Genomic DNA, 19,411 nt, shown 5'->3' with positions numbered 1-19,411 from the left:
ATTTAAGTACACCAATTTCTTAGCCAGGACTAGGAGTTCATTTAAACTGACAAAATGGGCCCCTTAGAAAGAAAATCTCGTTCTTCATGACTCTGCAAATACACAGGCTTACCTTGGAGATATTGCAGGTTCGGTTCCAGACCACCTCAATAAAGCACATATTGCCGTCCACTTTTTGGCTTCCCAGCACATATAAAAGGTACATTTACATAACATTGTAGTTCAAGTGTGCAATAGCGTTATGTTTAAAAAAAAAACAATGTACATGTCTTAATTAAAGATATCTTATTGCTAAAAAGTGCTATCTTTAACCTTAATTAAAGATATCTTATTGCTAAAAAATGCTAACCATTATCTGACAACACAGGGTTGCCACAGACCTTCCGTTTGTAAAAAGCACAATACCTGTGAGCTCAATAAAGCGAGGCACAAATAAACGCATTATGCTTGTATATGTCCTGTTGAGACCAACAGTCTCTCTGTCGCCTGTTTCAAATTCTTGCTTGAAATAGATGAAATTAATAGCAACACATATTACATGTACTTGAGAAGGGAGGTAGGGACCAGGCAGGAGAAAGACCATTTATTGAGCACCAACTCTATTTTGAATAACTACACCAAGCCTTTTCCATGCAGTGTATCATATCATGCTCATAATTGGAGGTAGTGTTACCCATATTTTACATAAGACGAAACTGAAGCTCAGAGAGTTACCCACCTTGTCAAGAGCCACACAAAGTGGGATTCCAGGAATTCCCTTCATGGCTCAGTGGTTAACAAACCTAACTAGGATCCATGAGGATGTGGGTTTGATGGTGTAGGCCAGCAGCTGCAGCTCCGATTTGACCCCTAGCCTGGGAACGTCCAGATGCCCAAGGGTGCGGCCCTAAAAGAGCTCTAGACACCCTCTTTTCCCGTCCCCATTTCCAGGGTGGGTGGGTGAATGGGGGAAGGTTCACGTTCATAGTGCACCGTTCACTCTGTGCCCCCAACAGGAGGTAGGTAGTTAGATGTTATTTTGCTTAACAGAAACAAACAAAAACAGCTTTGAAGTCACTGCCTTATAGGATAAGCCACAGCCTTTCCCATAGTCAGAAAGTGTCAGCGGCCAAGTTCTGAAAGTGCCTTCTCTGTCTGCCAGCTATTGTTAACCGCGATGGCACCCGCTACACCAAGAAAGGTGAATACAGGACCAACCCCGAGGACATCAACCCCAGCATGGCTCCGGAGGATGATATGAGCAGCGGATCATCCAGTGAAAGAAGCACTTCCGGGGGTTACAGCATCTTCCACACCCACCTTCCGACTACTACGCACCCAGACCAAGAAGGTCCTTGGGTCTCTAGCAACCCGGAGGATACCCCAGCTACCAGTAAGGAGAATGAATCCCTGATCTTTCCAATAGCGATTCGTTTGCAATAACAGCTCTGATTTTCCTCGTGCGTTGATTATCCCTGTCTCTAGAAAGTGGTGACGTCATGCGGGGGCGGGGCTCCTGTGGTTGTCAGTGCGCTGTATGCGTGGACAGCTACTGCCAACAAATTTTTTTTTCTTTCAGTATACAGGAAGTGGCATATTGGAAGTTTTTTAGAAGAACTTCCCTTGTTCTCTTGTCCCAGAAATATGGGGACAAGTCAAGCCTGATACAGAAACTTTTCATTTTTGCAGGTTTCCTTCTTGTTCTTAGGCATTTATGGATAAGATTGTTTTCACAAATTTGGGATCATAGTGTATGCATACCATTTCCATTTGCTACTTTTCTGCAGCTTAATTTTTTTATTTTTATGTTTTAGCCTGATTTATAGTCATATTAATTGTGTAATAATTTGTCATATTCACTACCCGTGATCTACCAAACAATTCCTTTGTTTTTGGTCTAAGGAAGCATATCTGAAGGAGTTATCTGGTCAAATCAAATCTCCTTCAGAAACTATATTAGTGCCGTTGGAACAATCAATTTGATACATTGGTGAAAAAAAAAATCTGCTTGAGTTTTATATTCCAGCTGGTGGGGAGAGGCTCTTAAAACTTGCTTGGTTTTGTCTGTGAACTCATTACTTTGGCACTGCTAGAGTGGAGATACGTAAACATTGCATTAGATTTCTTGGGGTTCTAGCCCCTGGTGCTTTACTTTCATGGGAAAGTGTTTACATCTTCCTCTGGTCTCCTTCTCTGCTTCTCTCTTTTCTTTTTCCCTATGGTTTGTTTTCAAACAGGTTTCCAGATTGGCCGTGTTCCTTCTGTGCAGGATTATTCAGACTCGAATAGGCCATCTGCTTCTCTAGGAGCTTTCTTAGTATGATGTGGATTTTCTCTTTCCCTGGCTATGGCTCTTGAGGGGTAGAACTCTGGGCTCCAAAGAGTGTGGTGGAAATCTTCTGGTTTGCAAATGCTCAAGATGGGGCCCTTTTCTATTCCTCACCACCCAAAAGCCAGGGAATTGGGAATTTACCAGAGTGCTATGATGTAATGCAAGGTTACTTTCTCAGCCTTTTAAATTTCTGTTAGCATCTGGCTGAGGGGGCGGTACAAATAGGGTTGGGTTCTGGTCATTCTCTGTAGATGCTTTGAAACATTCCAAAAAACACGTTGTTTTCAAATTTCCCATGATTTCCTGGAGTATTGGCTCTCTGGAGATTGTTTCACTGTATTATCTATAATCCCATGGACCACCCTTCTTGAGAGAGAAGCTTCTGCAAACCAACCGTGTGGGGCTGCCTGTTACTCGCTGCTTCTTGACTTCTCTGCCTTTTGCAAATTAGCCACATCGAAGGTACTTATCATCAGGGCGCACGATTTTGTCCACTGTTGGCAAACATGACAATTAGAGGTTTCAGCAGGAGGCAGATCAGAGCTGTCTTAAAGGACCATTTCCCCCCAAAGGAGAACATCGTGGCAAAATATGAAGAGGAAATGAACATTTAAGCTGCTAACAGTCTATATAAACTAGTGTGCATTTCATATGTGCTTTAGAAAAGGCAATGAGGACACTTTATAAATATTCATAGCACATCTTTTAAAGACTGCACCTTTCCTACCAAAGTTAGTCAGCAAATATATTTTGAAGACCTACTATGTACCAAGCTATTCTAATGCTTGGGATCCAGTAGTAAACACCATTAGAAAGTAATATTGAGGAGATGTAAGGATTATTAAGCTAGTCATTCATTCAACGGATATTTGAGGTCTTCTCTGTGCCAGATGTTGCTCTGGTTCCTGGGGACGCAGAGTTGGACCTACTTTCCTGGAGCCTATAGACTGTTCAAAAATCAAGGAAAAGATTAAGCTTATCATATGTTTCCTTAATAAAACATAGTTCAGGATTTCAGTTGAGAAAAGAATCATGCTTTCCTCTTTCCAGAGCATGTAGGTAGCTAAGTTTCTTTTAGTAGTTTACGAAGAGAGAGAAGTCTGTCCAGCAGAGTCAGTCCAGTGCCAACCTGAGAGTCATAGTGGAGTTCTAGGATCCAATATGGCAGCTCCAAATAAATCAACTCCAAGAAGGTATCAAAAAAAAAAACAATCAGGTAGAAACTTAAACATAGCATATGGCGTACTTGAACAAGTTAGCGCTAAAAAGTTCCTGAATAACCATATTTTGCAAGCCCAGTGAGGAGAGTGCCCAAACCTCATGACTTCAGGACCAGGTGTTGGGACTTACTGAGAAGGAATGATTGCAAATCCTCCCTAATGCACACAGGAGAGCAGAGGTCAAGAGGTGGGCTACCTGAGCACACAGAAGTGCATCTTTGGCTTATGTAGCTCAGTCCATCCTTAGTGGGTGGCAATAGGGACAGCCAGTGCAAACAACCATCTAGGTAGGTTTTGACTTCCAGCAAGCTTTTTATTATAAATGTTTTTGGAAGTGCCTTCCTGGAGGAATGTCATCAGCCTCTTTTCTGTTGGTGATCTGGATTTCTTTGGAATCCAAAAACTTAAACTAATTTGGGAAGCAGACTCCTTCCTTGGAAAACCCTTTCCTTGTCTTCTGGTTGTAAAAGAAATATATGTATGTACATATATTTTTTTCTTTTTCTTTCTTTCTTTTTTTTTTTTTTTTTGGTCTGGCATGATCTACTCGGTTGGAGAAATTGAAAACTTCTGGTGAAACAGCAGCTTTTTTCATTTTCCCTGAATATCATAACACTCATTTTAGGAAAACAGAAATAATGCCTATTTCTGTCTTTCTCTTGTATATTTACCTCCCATTGGTCTCCACCTAATGGGCAATGGTGGCTGGAGTTCTGCATCTTTAATAACATTTCTGAGGTACCAATGGGTATCTACAGATTTTCCAGGGAGGATGTCCAGGTTTATCTGAGGGCATCACTGGTGGAAATGGCTTCTATCTCTTTAGTCTGTTCTGTGCAAATGTGTCCTTTGTAGCATAGCACATATTGTGTAGGTGGTTGACATTGGGTGTGTATAGCTTTTAACCTGGAGTAGGTTCTAGTAGGTATGACAGGCATTCAAGAGCCACCAGAAAAAATACGCAAAATGTTGAAAATATGTGTGTGTAGGATCTCGTTTTAAAGAAGAGAAGCCATGATTTATGTCAAGTTTTCAAAGGTGTGTATGACTCGAAATAGTCTTTAAAAATCTCAGCTAGGGAGTTCCTGTCATGGCGCAGTGGTTAACGAATCCGACTAGGAACCATGAGGTTGTGGGTTCGATCCTTGGCCTTGCTCAGTGCATTAAGGATCCGGCGTTGCCATGAGCTGTGGTGTAGGTTGCAGACGTGGCTTGGATCCTGAGTTGCTGTGGCTCTGGCCAGTGGCTACAGCTCCGATTAGACCCCTAGCCTGGGAATCTCCATATACCATGGGAGCGGTCCTAGAAAAGGCAAAAAGACAAAAAAAAAATCTCAGCTAGTATTGATGTTTATCCTGATGATCTTTGCCATTCTTCTTCTACAGGAAAAACGTTCTGCATTCAAGTCCAACTCGAAAGTCTAGTGGGAGATTTCAAATTGCAAAATCACACTGATTATTCTTTGTCTAATTCAAATAGAGTCCAACATTTCTCTCATTTGGGCAGTTGTGTTTCTTTTCTGGGAACACATTCTGAATTAGAATTAATAGGGATGGAAAGTGACGGATACTTGAGAAAGCTGTGTCTGATTTCAACACTTTGAACACACACCCTTTGCAAAGTTCTCGCTCAAGTAAAAAACTTGACTTGAGATAAGTGAGTGTGGGTGAAACTTTGAAATGCTAGTTGTCATCACAGGATACCTGGATAAAATGATAGACCCAAAAGATATAAGCCAGCACTTCTGAAAAAAAAAAAAAACCCTCCAAAAATAAATGAGTGAAAGCAACTTTATGAAATGCTGCAGAGAAGACTCTCAGTTGATGGCTGGGTTACCCAATCAAGTAGATACAAAATTTCTTTTCCATCATGGGTTATGAAGTTGCTACTTGATATTGCTCCCTGTATCCAGGGAGCTCAGGTTGACACTGGGTAGCACTAAATTGATACTCATACAGAGTTTGCATTTCTGAGTTGTGCTTAACAGTCTAAGAGACTGGAGGACTGAAAAGATAAAATCAGTCCTCCGTCTTCCTTCTTCTCTAATCTTTAGCCTATAATAAATGCATATATTTTATATAGATGGGACTGAGAGAAAAGGTTTTCTAGAAAGACCTCACTAAATATTTTCATAATTGATCCAGTTACTTCAGCTGTGCCCTCAAACAGCCATACAACAGCTCACATGCCATACGGCCGTACAGCAAATAATTGGATGTGGTCCTGGTTTGGTAATTCCCAGGCTAAGACTCAGGATCAGACAACAACCGCAACGACAGGTAAACTGTTATGTCTCTTGCTTATCTGCTGTCCCGAACCCCAAGCTTTTCAGTGTTAGGGGAGAGGACACCCACGATCATGTCGAAGTTTCCTCCCGATGCACCGTCACCGCCCCGAGTGAGGACAGGACCTAGGACCTCTTTCATTGATCAGAGCAGCCCATGGATCTGGAGACATGACTGGATGCTCCTGAGAATGTCCTCCTTGGTTTCCCTTTGTCAACATGCACAAAAAATTCTAATAGAATGATTTTTCCTTCCGAAGTTCCAATGAGGAGATTGTGTTCTCTGGAAAGAAGCCTCTTAGAAAACGCATACTCCTGCTTTCTGCTGATCTAATGATCACAACCAATAAGACTAAAGTAAAATACTGATTTACAGACAGAAAGCGTAGGCCCTAGACACTTGTTTGGAGGTCTAAAACCTGAATTGTCCGGTGTAGGAAGTGACCTGTTGCTTTATGTCAGAATCTAGGCCTCTAACATGCTCCCTGGATGTTTGACTGTTAACTGTAAATCACTCTAAGTGTTTTGACTTGAGAGCTTTTATGGGAAAAGATTCTAAGTCTATAACAGTGGGAGAGTTCTCATTTCATTTAACTTTTGTTAATGGAGGATATGGCCATATTTCAATATAATTAGGTGTATCTTTCTGCAGAAGAAAAGTTATAAAATGGTCATTTGCATTTGCTTAGCTGCCAATGCATTGAATAAATTGTATATTTTATTTTGACAAATACCCCCAGGAAAATAGTGCTGATGTTAAGTTGCAATTACATATAATTAAAAGAATGCTGGGGGTTGTTGAGAGAGAGAGGGAGAGAGAGATTGACTGCAGAATTTAAAAATGCAATTTTTAAATGTTTACAATGTTTATCTTCATAGGATAAACATTGTGAAGGAAGAGGGCTTCTTGTCAGTACTTCATCTTGGGGCCATTTCTGGGCTTTCTTGATAGCTGGAAAAAGGAACTCTAATTCACCTTTCTTTTGTATTTGGGAATGTAATGATGGTTTCGGCCTCTCTGCTTGAATTTTTTTTTTTTTTTTAATCTACTCCTGTCTATTGTTTTTCTGATGCCCGTCATGGCTGCAGAAATGGCACTCTTTGGAAGTTTGCAAATCAAGACTCTTACCTCTGGTCTTGTTAGTGAGATCATTGGGTCACTTTGCCTCTGTCTGTCTTTCCCGGCTGGTTCTCCTGCTTTCAAAAACGGGGTCTCAAAATGTTGCTTCTGCTTTTGCAAAATCTGGTGTTGATATAAAAGTGACCATGGGCAGGACTGCTAAAGGATTTGGATTGTAAATGGAGAAAAGTGAAACAGCATCTTTTTCAGTCCTCTATTTCATGTGTCACTCTGCCATGTGTCTGGGGTTGCTGGGGCTGCGTGTCTGGGACTGAGGGCAGGAATGTCATACCCTACATTCTTGGAGGATGATATCGGTTGACCAAGACAGTGTGGAAGATGAAGGGCTAGGACTCTGAAGAGCTGGGTTTTAGAATCAGGGACTTTCAGATTTGGAGAGGATCTTAAATGGTGTCGTTCAGTCAACACTTCTAATCGTTTAATCGCCGACACAATTTTCCTGCTAAATGATCTTTCTGGTGGTGGGGGATATACTACTTTATGTAAACCCTCATTGTTGGAGAGTTCAGATTGTTACCTTTTAAAATCCAGCATCTGGAAGGATAGTCATCTCCCTGAAACCTTACCACGTGTCCTGGTTTGGCTTTGGGACACACAGACAAAAATTTAACCCTTCATTTACATTATAGCCTGTCAAAATTCAACAGTAGTTCTTGTGCTGTCCTCAAGACCTCTGTTGCTTAACGGTTCTAACTTCAGACAAATCATGGTCTACCCAGCACAGTTTTCTTCATCTTCAAGATGAGAAGTACGAACCAAATGCTATTTAAGGTCCTGGCCTCTCTGACATGCTATGAAATCCCGTTTTCTTTGGAAAGAAACGGAGCTTCTGTGCGTCTTCCCTTGCTTTCCGCCAGCTATGTCAAGTAGAGATGACTCTTGAGTAAGAAAAGAGTGAGAGCATATACAGTGCTCTTTCTTAGGAACTGAAAATTAACCTCTGGCAACAATTCAATTATGGTCACAACAGCTTTGGTGAGCACTAGCGGTACAACTTCCAAAACTGCAACCAAGAGGCACGAAGCCCAGGACTGGTTTTCATGGTGGTTTCAACCATCAGAATCCAAGAATCATCTGCACACAACAACAGTAATGGCTGGTAATGAGTTATTATTATCATCTCATTTCATATGTTTTCTTGACAGTCTTTAATAATTCTCATTGACCTTCGGGATACTGTCAGAGTGTACAGTCCATGCTGGTCTCCCACATGTTTTCTTAAGATTTATTTTATTAAAATACAGTTGATTTACAATGTTGTGTTAATTTCTACTGTACAGCAAAATGATTCAGTGATATATATATATATTATTTTTCATAGTCTTTTGCATTATGAGTTATCACAGGATCACAGATGTTTTTGATGACTTTAGAAAGATCATGAGCTCTGAGATCTATGTTTGATTTTCTAGCACTAAGAAGCCAATTTCTTCTTTCTTTTCTACAGCATTAATGTAGCCCAGGAGGAAGCTAATATGAAGGAGCTATAAAAGGGGGCTGGGTCTTTCTTGCTGACAGAACAAAATTTTGACTCTGAAAGCTATTCTCCAGTGATCAAATGGATACAATGTCTTGACATTTTTATGGGAAAGTAAAATAGCAGAGGTAGAGCTAACAAAATATGGAAAATCTCCATCATCTCCATCAGTGGAATTGTTCTTGGGATAAATACTCATAGAATGAAAAGACAAATGGTCATCTTGAAAAGAGCATGGATCTCATTCAAAAATATAGGAAACCTGGAGTTCCTGTCGTGGCGCAGTGGTTAATGAATCCGACTAGGAACCATGAGGTTGCGGGTTCGGTCCCTGCCCTTGCTCAGTGGGTTAACAATCCGGCGTTGCCGTGAGCTGTGGTGTAGGTTGCAGACGCGGCTCAGATCCCGGATCCCGCGTTGCTGTGGCTCTGGCGTAGGCCGGTGGCTACAGCTCCGATTCAACCCCTAGCCTGGGAACCTCCATATGCCGCGGGAGCAGCCCAAGAAATAGCAAAAAAAAAAAAAAAAAAAAAAAAGACAAAAATATAATAGGAAACCCCTGTCTAGTGAAGAGACATCTACAGCAGCCACTGACAAGAGGTGGAGGTGGTCCATCTCTTCCTATGCTTGCATCCAAATGGGAAAAAAGTGAGCGTTTCCCCCAATACTGGCTGCAGACCCCTCTAGTCAACTTTCTTGGTTGATAAAAAAATGCCAAGCATGACTTCTCTGTTAATTGACTACCTTCTTTTTTTTTTTTTTTTCCTTCTGTATGCCAAATTATTGTTGGGAACTGCCACGTAGCTGTCATTTGCATTCGGAGCTACCTTGATCATGTGCTAGAGAAGAGCAAAAAGGGAATTAGCAAACTGTGAATACAACCAGGGGATTTTAGAAATGATTGACGTGTGTTTTGATTCCAAAGTTTTTCTGAAGGTGGCTCAGCAAAACAAAGGAGCATGTGTGAAACCTTTTCATTCTATTCTTGACATCCTAGCTTTCACGGCATATGCTTAATAAGCTAATAATAAATGCATCTGAAAGCATGGGGGAGTGTTTGTTAGCCTGTTTTTCTTTTACTTCTTCGGTGGGTTTATGTCCATATTTATTATTTTAACTTCCTTAAGGAGAGTGTTTACTTGTAAAAATTATAGTCAAATGTTTTTAGATCTATATATTAGCTTCAGAGACCAGAATATAAGAATTGGGGGTATACAAGTCCAAGGTCGCCCTTTTTTTCTGTTAATCTTGGGAATTCCATTGTACATTCTGTGCCTGATTTTCTTCCTCTGTGAAATGGGTTTCTTGGCATCTAGCTCAGCCACTAACGCAAGTCACCACAACAGGTACGGATTCAAATATCATCTCAGCAGGCTGGGAGCCAACTGAAGACAATGAAGATGAAAGAGACAAACACCCCAGTTATTCTGGATCAGGCATTGATGATGATGAAGATTTTATCTCCAGCACCAGTAAGAATAATCAATTCCTGTAGAACCATCTATGCCAGGCTTCTCGATTAATCTGAGTGATATCCAATGGTGTCTATCTTAGAAAATAGTTAATATGAAGAATGAGCATAAGCCCGTGATCACAGGTTAGTTATACCTTGATGAGATTGTGTTGGAAGAAATTGATTTTTTTAATGGAAGCCAAAACATCTGTAGAGGAGAAATGGGAAAAATATCTTTTATAAAATTCCTAATGCGTCATGTACTTCCTGTTTTCTTTATTTCTGTGTTAAAGCTGAGCTATTACAAAACAGTGCCAATTCTTAAAAAACAAAGAGTGAAACTTCTGCATAATCATATCCAAATTTGTGACAATTATAAAGCTTTTTGAGAACAGAGATGGAAATTGAGCTGAAAGGTCCTTAAAAAAATTCAGAGATTAGTCTAATACTCTGCCCTATGACTGAGCTTCCTATACTTATTGTAATGATCTAAGATATTGCTGAACAGAGATGAGAATCCTGAGCCTGATTCCATCATAGCTTTGCTTTTTTTTTTTTTTAAGAGAAGATGTGCCTTTGGGGTGCTACATGAGATCTGCCAGGTCACTGAAGTCCTGTCTGTCCTATTGAAAGCTGAGAGTTTTGCCCCCCAAAAGACAGCACCCCAGGAGGGAGGGATCCAAAAGAATAGCTTCAGCCTGAAGGCATCTGAGTATTTGATATCAAGATAGAAAATACTGGAGAAGAACTAGATGCATTATAGCCAAGCTTTTAAGCAGTGGGTTCCTCAGCTGGACAACTCTGCAGACCTTTGTTTAGAGAACAAGGAACCTCTCTTTCGTAACTTTAGGAAGAAAACCAAATAACCCAGATCGCTGGAGCTTTACTATTATACTGTCTCCTGGGTTCAGCATGTGGCCACATCTCCTAGGTAGGGCCATCGGTAGAGATGTGGCCTTAATACTTCAGAAATTAAACTCTCTTGGACAGCAAGCCCAACAGATCAACCTAGAAATAAATCATATGATCAAACTCCAGGGGAAAACTTGATGTTTGTTCATCTCTGTGGCATATTTTCCAATTTTAGCTCACTTTTCTTCTTGGCACCTGTGCACATCATTCAGAAGGATGCCCCCTTTCTTCTATAGGGGTGTGGTTACCACCACTTTTTCTTGCTTATTGAGAAGGTGGTTAATGATTCTAAACCTGATTTTATTAACCTGTGAAATAGAGCTGATAACATTCTAGGTCTGAAAAGAGTTTTGTGTTATTTGGGTATCAAAATAAAGTTTGAAAGAATTAGGATGGACTCGCAAATAACCTTCCACAAAAGGCATTAATTCTGATTTTGTCATGGTCCTTCCGTCAGGTGCATCTCCTCTTCCAGCCCTATCATTTTGAGTGACAGTATCAGGGCACTGGTGGCTGTATGCTTCTTTTTATTTTCGGGGAGCTGCTGCGATGGTGATTGGGTTACCTGTGGTGTTTTTCTGTTGAATATGCTCCTTGGTTTTCTTTCATTGGCTCTGAATGGCTTGATCGTGAAATGCTTTGTATTTGATGAGACTACAATAGATATTTGATAATTATTCAGAAATGTATAGCTAAACATACAGCTGTTCTAGGCAGACGTTCTCTCCTAGAATCATCCATGGGAAAGCTCTGGCTGCTTGGGGTGGTTCTTTCTCCACTGAAACTACTAAGGAAGCAAAGTGGCGATCGTGGTAGAACTTTCAGGTCTCTACTCTTCAGCCTGAGGACCTCCATGTAGCGCAGTTGCCAGTGGTACAGATTTCTTGGGCTTTCAAGTGCAGAGGGTCATTACAGACTGCATGGACGGGCAAAGCTCTGACGTCTTTGGTTATGCTCGGTGGAGGGCTGGTGTTTTCAAAGCTGTTCTTCCTCCTGCTGCAGCGTCTCTAGCTGCTTTCTCTGGAAGATCTCATGTTCTGACTCCACCGTGTTCTCTCACAGAAGGCAAAGGACACTGAGATGCTTAACAGTATGGCTGAATCAAGCTGAAGGCACTCTCTGCTTCTCCTCCGTTTCTACTCAACCATCTATACAGCCTGGTATAGATGATTTACCCTGTAGACTGAAGAAGGGAGAAATGTGCAAAACACATGGTGAAGGCTCAAGAAATGGCATTTTCCTAACTATTTCAATCATCATTATCACAGTTTCAACCACACCAGGGGTTTTTAACCACCTGCAGCAGAATGAGGATTGGACCCAACAGAGCCCAGGCCATTTAGATCCAGAAGTATCACTTCAGACAACCACAAGGATGACTGGTAATGAGTTAGGCATACTTAAAGATCCTTTTTCCTCAAAATCTTTGATGCTGCAAAGGTCAACCATTGGGACACAGTGGGAAATGTAGTTAATATCTCATTACAAATTCTTAGTGAACTTTCATGAGGATACTCAGTTGAACTTGGGAGTCATTTATTAATTATATCATCTGGGCACAAGATATTTTGTTGCTTCACTGTAAAAATGAGTATGTTAAAATGGTTTGCAGTGCTGCCCTGGACAAAGTGGTTATAGTGGAATAATAGGTAATGGTTAAGAAATTCCATGTCTATTGGTTTTCTCTTGGGAGAGATTAGTGAAGTCACTCAAAAGGATTCAGAGGAGATGCTCAGAGGTACTATTGAGATGGCATGTCCTTTAATGGAAGAACAGAACCACCAAACATTGGTTGATAAAGTCACCATGTATCTAACCGTCATCACGACAGATATGGACAGAAGTGGCACCAGTGCTCATGGAGAGAACTGGACCTGGGACCCACACTCTTCTCTCAGTCACCATGGGAATCATGACGAAGAGGAGACCCAGCATCCTACAAGCACAAGTAAGAAGGATGGCGGTCGGCAGTTCTGGTTTAGAAGAGTTAGTGAAGTCAAATTGGGAAGACTTTCTGGTAGACATTGGCTGCATCTTCTCTTTCCACACGTGATTTCTTTTATGCCCAGAGCATGAAAAGCTGCCAAATATGCACATAGTTTCTTTAAAAATGGGAAGAAAAATGATCATGTGTCAGGTTGCCCCAAAGGCCAAAGTGTTTAAAAATATGTGAGATGGGATTTTTGTGTTAAAGATTTGCAGAGGTTCCACTTGGGTAATTCGTGTGTTTTTATGGACAAGCATGATGAAGAGTGTGTTCTTTCGGTGCTTGGTAGTGAGATCTGGAAAGAAAGCGTGACGAATGCAATGATCTTTGGAATCCTTTTTTCCATGATGATCTTTGATGTATCCAGAATCTTTGTCACATTCTGTTCCTCAGTGCATTGTAGGAAAGCAACTCTTGTACTCTTTGGAGGAAAGGCAATAGCTCAGACGGTCTACATTGAATTCCATGAGTGTTCTTTCTGTTTTTAAGCTCTGGTTAACTTGGGGAGGGCTTCGATGCTGTTATTTATGTGCAGACACCTCAGGTTTCTTAAAACATTGTCAAGTCTTAGAACTGGCCTATGAGGATAAGACATAAAAAAAAAAAAAAGAAGTGTATACTCTTTTTTTCTCTCTCTCTCTCTCAGGGAGATGCCTATGGTGTTTAGAACAAAAGAAGCTTTATTTAGGATGGGAGTTTGTAGCATTTTAAAAATTATGGTTCAACCATTGTTCTCATAGCCTTGAAAACCCTTAAAGCAAAAATATAAGCAAAAAGTACTTAGAAGCCAGGTTTGGTTGGAGGATGTCTTCAGACAATAAAAGAAACGTTTAACACATCAGTTAGCACTGAATAGGTTCACAGGTCCTGGGTGTTGTACTGAATATGCCCAACAGACCTACATCTCATTGCTTATCCCAATAGATTTGATATACGTGTGAGAATTATGGGCTGAATTACAAGAGTCTTCTGCTAGAAGAAGGAAATGAGAAACAGAAGTCTCTTCAGAATGGGATTGTGTACCCATCCCTTTGGGTCCAAACAGTAGGTCTTAGAAATTATTTAAGACAGTTTGTGCTTGAAAAGCAGAAAACTATTTCAGAGGCTTGGCATTAATGAGCCTATTGTCAAAAGATGGTGGGGGAGGGGCAGGGTTACTAGTTGAAAAATGGGACATAACAGATCCTAACTGGGAAAGCAGCAGCTGCTGCAGCAATGCTTTTATTAGGACTTGCAAAACAGAGAGAGATTCTGGTTGGTGACCTCTGGGCTTTATCAAAACAACCTTACAACTTCTAGAAGAGAGCCAACCTTCACATTTCCAATGGAAAGCCTATGCTTTGCTGACCCATATGTTGAAAACAAGAAGGGGTTTACTGGATATTTAAGGGATCATTGTGTTTATGAAGACAGTGATAGGAAGAGTATAGGACAGTGTGTGTGTGTGTGTGTGTGTGTGTGTGTGTGTCTGTCTGTCTGTGTTTTCTTTTTCTTTCTCATTTTAGAACTTTAAGTGGGGAGTCTATTTTTGGATTAATTTTTCTGTTTTTGTGATTACACCCAGTAGTTCATTATTTGTCAGGAGGTAGTGATTTAGCCAGAGGTGAGGGAGAAAACTTAAGATTTGGGTTTTTGTTTTTGGGGATTTTGTTTGCTTGTTTGTTTGTTTGCTTGCCCTCCCCCTGGATAAGCAGTTATCCCCAGGAATGTTTTGGCCAATGCAAAGGTAAACCAAGAACAGAAAGTTTTATTTTTTTAAATGTCTTTGCTATTAGCAGATAAACCAGTTTTACAAGTTGCAAAATTCACTTTTACTTGGCAAGTTCATACACTCTCATTTTCTCGATGAACTAAAAATTTGCCATTAGTTGCCATGGATGATAATTTCAATGGCTTTTTGGTTTTTCCCAAAGGCACCCTGATGCAGTTTATTTCATTCATCCTCTCCTCTTTAAACCTGGGCAGTTATGACCCTGAGTATTTGAAATTTTAAGCCTGCCACGCACTCTTCTTGTTTATACAGTGCCAGACTCTGGCTAGAAAAGTTTTCTTCCACTGAATTAATTTTGTTAAAAAATAATCTTGGCACTTTTAGATGCTCCATAGACAGAACCTCGTACTCTGTCAGCGGAGTAGCCTCGCAGTCATTCCTGACAGCTCTCATCCTGGGCAGACCCCCTGCTGGTGCAGTTCCAGGGTGCGATTGTGAGTTATGTGACCACACTTAAGCAGGTGGCCGTCTAGGCTGATCTTGTCATGATTTTTTTTTTAATTTTAAAAATGTTATTTTATTTCTTTTCTTTAATTTATTTTATTTGTGACTGCACCTGTGGCATATGGAAGTTCATAGCAACGTGGGATCCTAGCTGATTCTGTGACCCAAGTGGCGGCTCGTGACCATGAGGGGTCCTTAACCCACTGAGAAAGGCCAGGGATTGAACTCACAGCCTCATGGACACTATGCTGGGTTCTTAACCTACTGAGCCACAATAGGAACTCCTGGTCATGGTTGTTATATAATGTATTGCTCCCTCCAAAATCACTGGAAACAAGAGGTCAATTTTTTTTTTCAAGGCCACACCTGTGGCATATGGAAGTTCCCAGGCTAAGGGTCAGATTGGAGCTGCCATAGTTCATAGCAATGCCGGATCCTTAACCCATGGAGTGAGGCCAGGGATTGAACCTGAATCCTCCTGGGTACTAGTCAGGGTACCCCTGAGCTACAATGGGACACTTCTAATTTTTTTTCTCCTTGGAGTTTTTATTTTTAAGATTATTTGTGAATTATGTAATTTCAAAATGATATTAATCTTTAGGAAAATGTGAGGAGTTGACTTTTCTTTTCTTTTTTTTTTTGTCTTTTTGTCTTTTTGCTATATCTTGGGCCGCTCCCACGGCATATGGAGGTTCCCAGGCTAGGGGTCGAATCGGAGCTGCAGCCACCAGCCTAAACCAGAGCCACAGCAATGCTGAATCTGAGCTGCGTCTGCAACCTACACCACAGCTCACGGCAACGCCGGATCGTTAACCCACTGAGCAAGGGCAGGGACCGAACCCGCAACCTCATGGTTCCTAGTCAGATTCGTTAACCACTGCGCCACGACGGGAACTCCAGGAGTTGACTTTTCTTTAATGCTTTTATAGCAAAAGGATTTAAAATTTTAAATAGGGAACATTTTGCATTTAGCGTACATTTTGGAGCATCTAAGCTTTCCCTCACTTCCTGGACACAAGGATGCAAAGATAAATAAGACATAGTTGAAGAGGTTAATTTTTTTAATGAATGGTTCTCCCAGACAGGATAGATGTGGCCATATACTCTAGTACAACAACAATAATAATAATACTAGAAACTCATAGACTGTGGCTAGATGATTTTGTACAAATTGCAACGTCTTTGGGCTCCAGTTTTCCCATCTGAAAAACGAAAGGTTTGAGCCATTTGATTTCTAATATCCCTTTCAGAGCATCTATGGTCTCTCTCCCAACTGCTTTCCTGTTCTACCTTCTCTCCCACATGTATATGCTCTTGGGGTAGACAGGTATGTGTTGGCAAGGAAATCATTTGCGTGATAACAGCTCACACTTGACATTCTTCTCACAGCCCAGGCAATCCCTAGTAGTACAACAGAAGAAACAGCTACCCAGAAAGAGCAGTGGTTTGAGAATGGATGGTCCAGGGGGTATCCCCAAACGCCCAAAGAAGACCCTCATGCAACAGCAGGGACAACTGGTAATGCATGCTTTCACAGACAAACTTGGGTGAAACCTTCCTCTGGGGTTCAATGTTGGGCATTGAGAACAGTGAACAAGAAGAATCTGATGGAATCATCACAAGATGTTAAGGTTCCCTAATCAATGATGATGTAGAGCCAACCCTTAGATGCTTGTAACACATCACCTGAACAGAAATGGATACAGGCACATAAAGTCACACCAAGCATAAGCCTTTGCATGTGTCACTTCCAGATCTAGTTTGGGGTATCTCCTAGCGAGACCATAGCAGAGACTCTGATCTTATAAAATACTCCCCTTGCTTTTGTAAGGGGATTGATCTACTCCAACCCAGTTCTGTGAAATCCGGGGCTTGTTAGAAAGCATTGTTCAGAACCCCAGCAGTCAAAAAAATGGAGCCAAGCATTTTGAGAAAAATACCTATCTGGTATCATGTTTGGCCCCCGTGTCATGTTTGTTTGGAGGTTTCTCCTTGAATGTACAATGTTTTCTTCTTAGAGCCATAAAAAAAAACACCTCTTTTTTCTTCTTGAATTGTGGGATGGGGAGATTGGACTCAAATCTTGTCATCATTTCTAAGTGATGCCAGATGACTTGGCTCTGCCACCTCTTATGTAGGATTCTTTTGTCTGTGTGACAGAAACACTGACGTGCACCCTGCCTTGTAAATGCATGTGAATTACATATTCTTACTTGGTGTCCGTGAGAAATACTCCTGTGCGTACCCCTGCAATATAGAATATTACGCATACTTTTCTTCTGGTGTGTGGAACTTCTGAATTCGTATCTGGCAGAACAGTGGACTCGGTGACTGGCTATGTGGTGGGGCTGATGCAAAGGGCCGGCTGCTGTCATCTTTTCTACCTGTACTTCTTCATTGGCTCAGAATGAAGCAGGAGCATGTCTTATCCATCGCTTGTGCCATTCATCTTCTTGTTAGAAGGTAATGCTTCTAATGGATTCCATTCATGTGTTTGAGATGAATGGGATTTGCTTTCATGTTTGTCTCCTGGGAAGATGTTGCCTGATTCTTTTGCTAAATCACTACCAGCCTAATGTGCGTTTCACTGGGATGTGGTTGTCTAGGAATGACGTCATGTGTTTCAGCGCTCACACTTCCTCCGTCAGGGGATGGTGGCAGCGTGGCCTGGGTAAAGAGCTACTACTTCTCCTCATCTTTTCTTAACGTCTATAAATTATCATCTACCCACTGGAGAAGTCATTAATGCTTTTCTGTCCTCTAGTTCACATGCCTATTGCCGGGAAAATGAGCATGCATGAACCCATAACTTCCAAAACATTCCTCCGCATTTCTGCAGCTTCCTGGCCCCCCATACCCGGAAGGCGGTTTCATTGTCTTGTGTAGAGAATAAAGTCTTTAACAAAATCAGTGTATCCCTGGCCAAATGTCAACTAACACTTTGACAATTGCTTGAACTGCACTGTCACAGCAGCCTCAGCCCATGACAGCCATCCAAGTGAAAGAGCGACCACACAGAGCCAAGTGGACAGTTCCTGGACTCATTTCTTCGACCCAGTCTCACACCCAATGGGACGAGGTCATCAAACGGAAGAAAGGATGGGTAATAACCTCTGAGCTTTTTTGTATATTATGTTTTTGAAAGCCACAAATGGCTAAGTTTCTTCAAAAATGAGTTTTCTTGGTAAGAGTGATAATGTACATTTGTCTGAATATGAAATCCTGGGTGAGAGTGGAGGATTGAGCAGGAGGGTTAAAGAAGAAATAGTCCTAAGGTGATGGGAGCGAAAGTCATTTCCTCTGAAGAGGAGCAGTCTCAAAATTTATTTTCCATTTACTTCTAAGTGCCGTATTTAAAAACGAGTGACGTGATGGATCCAGTGACTCTTTCCATTATAGACCTTAAAGACATAACTTGTCTTTGGCAGAGGAGTTCTGAAATAATAACAGTTAAAATAGTAATAATAGTACCAACCTGGATTAATAGTAATCACGGTAATGGCAGTAATAATAATAATGAATAGTAGTGATTAATAATTATTAATTATTTAAAATTAATAGTAATTATTATTATTAAATAATAGAGTAAGCCACATCATGTCCTACTCTTTTTACATGTAAAGGCTACAGTGTAGATGTGGGTGCCTGAGAGCCCAGTGTTTCCCTCTGGGGTCGTCTGGAACTGATTAAATCTCCCCAGAGGCAGCAGTGTGGGTGGACTTTGAATCAGAGAGCCAGCAGTAATGACGGTGTTTATGGCTTGTGTGGCCTCTATTCCACACAAGACTTGTAATTTCAGCAGAATCGATTTGTGATCCCTCTTAGAAACAGCTTCTATAACTATTTCCGTGAAATTTCTGTACCCGTGATCATTGTACACATTAATTCTAAAGACATCTCCTGCTTGTGTTTATGGGAAGAGTGATTCATTGGCACCCACTGCATCTTGTTTCTTGCCCTAGAATATTCCTGTGGCCTCCATCTAGATAGGGTTGGATGATGACTTTATGTTTCGTGAAAGAGGAGCAAATGAGGGAAGAGGGCTGTAACAAAAGTTCTTTTGCCACGTCGGGGGGATGTGACAAATGGTGCCCGAACCAGGGTCCTCTGTCGTTCCTCCACGTGTCAGGTGGCGTGTATGGAATGGACAAGTCACACGTGGCTTGTCCTTCTGTCGCTCTGCAAGGCTTGGGAGACTCATCATGGGTTCATTTAGCATCCTTCCAGACTCAGAAAAAAATGAGCAAAAATCGTAGCTTTCGTACCACTCAGCCTTTAAATGAAAGCTGGTTGCTTCTCGGGCTGCTCTTTTGGAGAAATGATCATCTATTTCAGTTCCGGGGACATGAATTTGTATGTGCTTTCTTGCCTCTTCCCCAGGTTTGAATGTAAGAATAATTTGTCTCTAGAC

General features: G+C 41.2%; 1 protein-coding gene across 18 annotated transcripts in view; it reads left to right on the top strand.

The window, feature by feature from the left end:
• The window catches only part of CD44 (CD44 molecule (Indian blood group)), a 96,257-nt gene that overhangs the window by 47,495 nt on the left and 29,351 nt on the right, over positions 1-19,411 (top strand). For 4 of the 18 annotated variants that reach the window (XR_007134383.1, XM_047775989.1, XM_047775994.1 and 1 more), the window contains exons 5-12: positions 1,142-1,372; positions 5,676-5,810; positions 7,927-8,055; positions 9,780-9,905; positions 12,067-12,180; positions 12,630-12,746; positions 16,390-16,518; positions 17,972-18,103. Coding sequence is in view for 17 of the 18 variants with exons in the window: in XM_047775989.1 (XP_047631945.1) it covers positions 1,142-1,372; positions 5,676-5,810; positions 7,927-8,055; positions 9,780-9,905; positions 12,067-12,180; positions 12,630-12,746; positions 16,390-16,518; positions 17,972-18,103 (1,113 nt within the window). In the remaining variant the exon portion in view is untranslated. The remainder of the gene's footprint in view (positions 1-1,141; positions 1,373-5,675; positions 5,811-7,926; positions 8,056-9,779; positions 9,906-12,066; positions 12,181-12,629; positions 12,747-16,389; positions 16,519-17,971; positions 18,104-19,411) is intronic. The other 14 variants (XM_047776004.1, XM_047776006.1, XM_047775990.1 and 11 more) reach the window with 13 other exon arrangements.

The sequence above is a fragment of the Phacochoerus africanus genome, chromosome 4 (genome assembly GCF_016906955.1).
Source record: "Phacochoerus africanus isolate WHEZ1 chromosome 4, ROS_Pafr_v1, whole genome shotgun sequence".
In the NCBI taxonomy this organism is placed as follows: Eukaryota; Metazoa; Chordata; class Mammalia; order Artiodactyla; family Suidae; genus Phacochoerus; species Phacochoerus africanus.
The sequence above is the reverse complement of the archived record's forward strand: the minus strand, read 5'-3'. Positions and strand labels throughout refer to the sequence as shown.